We start from the raw sequence: 6,000 nt of genomic DNA, 5'->3' as shown, positions 1-6,000 counted from the left end.
GAAGAAAAGAAGAGAATTGGTGTGAAGAATGTGAGAGGTATGGAGGGGTATTTATAGGCTAGCTCATGCAAGAATTATAGCAAGAGAATGTGGGAAGAATTATGGCAAGTAGGGTTTAACTGGAGAAGTGAGTAAAAGAATTAAAGAAAGTTTGGATATTAAGGTGATTGTGTATAATTGAATATGGAATGTATGTGTGTCATGAAAAATAATAAGGAAATTGGAATTATTTGGGGAATAATTAAGAAGAATAAATGGCAAGAAAATATGATGATTAGATATTAAAAAGATGGAGAAATAGAATTAAGGAAAATAAGAGATTTTGGGAGATAATTAAAAATATAATTTTACCAATTAAATTCCCCTAAAATAATCCAATAGGGTTGAAAATATTGAGCTTACATAGCTCAAATTTTCGGACTCCTATAAATATATTTAGGAAGATTTTGCTCAGTTTTTAAAGAATAAAATAACGTATAAATAATATAAAATAAATAATTAAATAATTAATTAATTAAATACCAATTATTTACCAATAAATAATCAAGAAAAATCATATTTTCCATTCATGGAAAATCCGAAAATCCTAGCTAATTATTGAAAAATTTCGGCCATAATAAAATAATTAATAAAATATTATTTTGCTTTAATTAAAATATCCGAAATATGTAAATAATCCGGTTTTTAAAATAAGATAAATGGATAATAAATCTTATCCAAAATAATGATTAGTTTTCAAAATACTTTTGGCGCAAAAAATTAAATATTATTTTGGCTCCAAATACTAATTTTTACTAAAATACCCTTTTTATAAAATAATTCCTAATTAATTAATTAGAAAATACGTATAAAAATACGGGGTATTACATACCCATTAATTTGCAACAATATTTGTGCAAAATTAGCTTCGTTATATAAAATTTTGTTTTTCCATGTGCTTTTATTACTCTCTCTCTCTACTTTTTTACAAACCCTATGTAAATTTATCTTTTCATTATACTTTACTTCTTTTTATTTAACTTTCTTAATACCCGCGAAATCAGCCCAAAAGGATCGTTCTTTCGGGAACGGAGGGAGTATTAAATTTTGTAATAAATGTTTTTCAAAACATATAGTAATACATATAAATGATAAATATACATTAACAAATGTAACAGTTAAGAGTAATATGTACAACTTTTTTGAATCGAATATGTTTTTCTTAAAAAATTAATGCTATATGTAGCTTTTAGGACTATGAGGTTATGAATAAGCATTTAAGATATTTCCTAATTTGGTATTAATTTAGGGGTAATGCTATATATAGCCCTTAAGGCTATAAACATTAAACACACTCTTGAAAATGGTATAAAATTAGGAATTCATGACAAAAACACATTAATTACACTGTTTTTGTCATGATTTTCGAAATTTAAACAATTTTTTAGAGTATTTTTAATGTTTATATATAGCCCTTAGGCTACGTATAACATTTTTTTTTAATTTAGAAATGCATGGCAAAATCACACGCAAATCAATGTAATTAATAACGTATTTTCATTTGTTTTATTTTTTATTTTTAACTTCTTATATATAGCCCTATAGCATTTTCCTTCTTAAAATATTGAAGTCCTCATAAAAAAAATAAATAAAAAAAATAAAACAAGAAATATCATATTGCAAGTATTAAGAATAGGTTTTTTTTTTTTTTTTTTTTTTTTTTTTTTTTTTTTTTTTTTTAAGATAAAAAACGGCTTATTGATTAAAAGAAAAAATTATACAGAGTAGAATTAAACAAAAGTTAATTAAGAATGAATTCTAACCGTTGATATTATTGAAATTTGACTGTTGAAAACGTATTCGTGCCACTAATCTTGCCTCCTATGTTTCAATTTTTGTTTAGTCCTTTAGAGCTTTTCACTTTTATTACACTGCACCTCACTCTCTCTCTCACATCCATTGAAGCGTATTCTTCCCACTTCTCCATTGAAGCATGTATCAGGCTTCCTCTCCTCCATTGAAATTCAACTTCTGAGGTAAAGATTTTATCTTTTTTTTTTTTTTAATTATTTAATTCGTTAAATTTCAATTAATTTCATAATCTAGGGTTTATGTTAACTAATTGTCAGTATACTCAAATTAGGGTTCTTCTAAGATGGATTATTGAACTATTTCTCATAATTAACTGAAGTTATGGAAAATCAGAACTTGCAATTTTGTTGATATTTTTAAGCAAGAAGAATTATGTTTGATTTTTGGTGCCTAATTTGATAAATAAGTCAAATTTTGTTACTAATGTGTCGCTGGCTTTTGTATATCACCCTTTTATGTTCCCCTCTTGCCCTTGCTTAAGGACAGTTCAAATAACTGTTTCCTGTTTTGTATAAAATATTCTTTCTTGTTTTGGCAAGATTTGAATTTTCTATATTACCCGATTTCGATTACGGGTTTATGGGCATATTCGGCAAAATTAGCTATTGCTATTCTAATCGTGAATAATGGGTTAATGTTAGTTGTTAGAGATTAGCTATTAAGGTAGTTGGTTTTGTAAAATAAGTGATCAATTCAACTAGTTTTGGGTGTAGACTGTAGAATATTTGGGGTGGTAGTGTATTGTGAATTTTAACATGTTAAATAACACAGCTTACACTACCTAGCTATATTAGCTCGAATTGCTATTGAGAAAAGCTATTTTAAGTTGAACTACTTTGATGGCGGTTATTGTAGTTAGTTAAAGTTTTGGGGGTGATTCCCAATTTCTGGGATCACAGACTGTGTATTGCATTTGCCCTTTGCGACTCTCTCTACACCAAAACAGAAAATAAACTTGAATTGCTACCCTAGTTTGGTACTTATACAAACGTTCAACATACTAACATTGTAGACTTTTGATTGAATGATAATGCGAATTGTTATCCCCTTGGTTTCCCATGTTGATCCGGTGGAATCAAAACCAAGCATAATTTGAAAAATGAACCTTTTTGGATACTTTTCTTGAGGAAAAGGTAACATGGGTGGGTTGGGTCCCATGTTTAGGGTATTAAAGGGTTGATGAGGAATAATAGTGATCAAATAAGGAATAAAACAAAAGGTAGGTATGTATAACTCTAAAAAATGCCTTGTCAAAAGTAACTCTAAAAACCAGATGTGGAAGAAGGTGAGTGCTAAGGAAAATGGAGGGAGCATTTGAGAAGTTTTTGCCAAACGCGGGCTGTATTAGGGAGTCTTTATTTTTAAAATGTACCGTAGGATGAATATGTTTGAGTGTTTGACCTTTATCATGAAGAGATTGTTGCTTCTTATGAGCATCTAGTTTTTCATGTATTACTCCTCGTGTTTAAGTACTGTCAATGTTATGTTAGGATGCAGCTATATTTCAAAAGAGTTCCTGAAGTGGAGAAAACAGCATTACTGATATTCAGATAATTTAATAAGGGCATAACACATGTTTGTCTTAAGCTGCCTTTAGCTTGACATGATTTCAGATGTCTTGCAGGTGAAATTTCATTGTTTTTGGCTGTTACATATGGAGATAAATCAAGTTAATCAACCACAGCAGATGAGCGGCTCTGTCCCTCTGTCAGATGCTTCTGTGAAGAGAAAGCGAGGTCGTCCTCGAAAAGAAAGAAGTGAACACCCTGGAAAAACCCAACTACCGCGTAAAAGGGATCAAAACCAAAATCATGGTGAAGGTGCCCCTGTGCCCCCAGGATTTGAAGAAGTAGATGGGAATCGAAAACCGCCGTCAGCTGATACAGTTAGGAGCAATAAAGAGGATTCAGTGATTGGCCAAATAGTTACAGGTGTGATTGAGGCAGTATTTGATGCTGGATATTTGTTGTCAGTTCGTGTTGGTGATTCTGACACAAGTCTGAGAGGTATTGTATTCAAGCCAGGACATTATGTTCCTGTTTCAGCCGAAAATGATGTGGCCCCTAGTTTGCAAATGATCAGAAGGAATGAGGTTCCTTTTCCATCAAGGAACCAAGGTCACAAGCGTCGGGGGAGAGAGAGAAGTAATCACCATGCTGCATATCCATCAAATGGTTCACCTACTTCTAATCAATTGGCTAGGGTTCGAGCTTCACAAATGTCTATTGTGGCAGCGCAACCTACCCACCCAGTGGGAGAAAGAGGCACTGTGGTACCAGTGATTTTGCAACCACTGAGCTTGTCAAATGGTGCAACTCCTGTTGTTGAAGCACCTCCCATTGCTTCTCAACCTGCTCATTTGGCAGCCTTGAAAAGCAGGTTGCCTCCTTTGACCCAGGAGGCAGCACCCAAAGGATCTCAGACTGATAGTGGTTCTGCTTCGCAACCAATTGATGACCATGTCGATGCTGCTAAGAGAGTACAAGGGTCACCTGAGTCTGCAGAAACTCAAAATAATAGTGGACAGTCAAACAAATTGTTGCCAGATACTCCGGGGCTTACCCCCGAACAAGTCCAGGACTTGAGTAAGCCCCTGTTGGTTAAGCCCCTACAAGCCATTCGCTCAGAGCCCCCAGATCAATCTGCATCTATACCCCCCACTTTTCCTGAGAGAAGAGCAGGCAAGATGACAGAACTGCTAATGGTGAGTGAAAGTCAAAAACTTTAATTCTCATCGTGTAAGAGTTTTTTTTATGTCAATTTTTTTTTAACATTTAATTTTTATATACTACCTTTAAAAAGGATTTCTTAGAGTTTTACTGGGCTTACTAGCTGGATGATTGTTTTAGGTTTGACCTTTGAAATACTTCTTACTATGTTACTGAAAGTATCAATTTTATTTTATACAAATCGCTAACTGAACATAACTGCTCTGCTGCTTTGCAAAGGCTGTACAACAAGAAAACTTAATGGAGAGGCAAATTTCTGATGGTCAACATCAAGACTTCAAGAGCCCGGGAAACTGAACTGAGCAAATGAAAGAACTTGGAAAATCATTCTTCAGAATGGATGAAAATTTTGCTCAAAAGACCATATCTTCCCAAAGTTTCCATGTTTGGGTATCTTGTACAGGAAGACCAATCGAATCTCTAACTACCTTCTGGTTGGTTAAGACAGTATGTCATAGAGCAGCTATGAAAGAAATTTCATCTAGACTGGGCATTTTTCCAAGCTGCTCAAGCTGCAGTATCCTGTTCAAGGCAAAGGCAAGGTGGTTGTGCTTAGCTTGCATGGGGTTCGAGTTTTTCAATCATTGTATGTTTTTTGAAAGAACTGTATGAATATGTTTATGAAAAGCTCCATCGTAATACTGTTGTGGTTAGTTTCAAGTTATACATGAATTGTTTAGTGTGGTATGTTGGACTCATCGATAATGGATGGGATCTTTTTAGACTTCAAGTAAGATCCAATTCCAGACAGGCAGATGGGGAGGCCCCAACACTTCAAAAGTAATTAATGCATGTTTAAATTATGGTTCTTGTGAAGCTCAATTGGCTTCTGTATTCATTTTAAAGGCTTAAATCTTCAAAAAGTCTTTCGTTTCTAGACTAACTTATTAGTACTTTCTTGCTAAATTTACTTCATAATGATCTGCCAGGCTTCAGGCTCTCTCTCCTGTAATACTGATGTTGATGCGGTGAATTTAAAGGTTTGTGATGGTCAATACTACGAAGTATTAGCCATATGGTGGTTGATGTGGCTTAGTATTTGGTGATGGCTTTGGTGAGGCAATGGTGGTTGTGGCCAGTGGTTGACGGCAGTCAAGGGCAGTGAGACACTGGACAATGGCAATTTGTTTGACTGCCTTAAAATTTCAGTTACCTGATCCAACATTTCAAATATGCTGCATAATTAATACTCTTACTACATAAATTATGTGATCCAGAACTCTTGAAAAAAAAATGATTTTCAAGTCTAATAGATTGCATTATTTTTGAAACTTATGTGATTCGATTCGAAATTCCATGGTCAAACCCGAATATCCAATAATCTGATCCAGATTAGATACAAATCACATTTTTTCCAATCGGATATGTCCTAGAGACCGAGACTGCAATGCCCTAGTAAGTACAGAGAAATAAAATCTAT

At 33.5% G+C, this 6,000-nt stretch overlaps 1 protein-coding gene across 2 annotated transcripts; it reads left to right on the top strand.

Moving 5' to 3' along the window:
* Positions 1-1,865: 1,865 nt before the first annotated feature.
* On the top strand, positions 1,866-5,390 carry LOC145576885 (protein METABOLIC NETWORK MODULATOR 1-like). Of its 2 annotated transcripts, none has more exons than XM_081634585.1 (3): positions 1,866-2,015; positions 3,465-4,555; positions 4,800-5,390. In XM_081634585.1, exons 2-3 carry the CDS (start codon positions 3,506-3,508, stop codon positions 4,875-4,877), a joined length of 1,128 nt encoding a protein of 375 aa, XP_081490711.1. In that variant the 5' UTR covers positions 1,866-2,015; positions 3,465-3,505; the 3' UTR covers positions 4,878-5,390. The 2 variants fall into 2 exon arrangements, with proteins under 2 accessions (XP_081490711.1, XP_081490710.1); XM_081634584.1 differs by having other exon boundaries at positions 1,868-2,015; positions 3,476-4,555.
* Positions 5,391-6,000: the final 610 nt, after the last annotated feature.

Source organism: Chenopodium album, chromosome 13 (assembly GCF_948465745.1).
Source record: "Chenopodium album chromosome 13, dcCheAlbu1.1, whole genome shotgun sequence".
In the NCBI taxonomy this organism is placed as follows: Eukaryota; Viridiplantae; Streptophyta; class Magnoliopsida; order Caryophyllales; family Amaranthaceae; genus Chenopodium; species Chenopodium album.
This window is presented reverse-complemented; position numbering and strand designations above follow the sequence as displayed.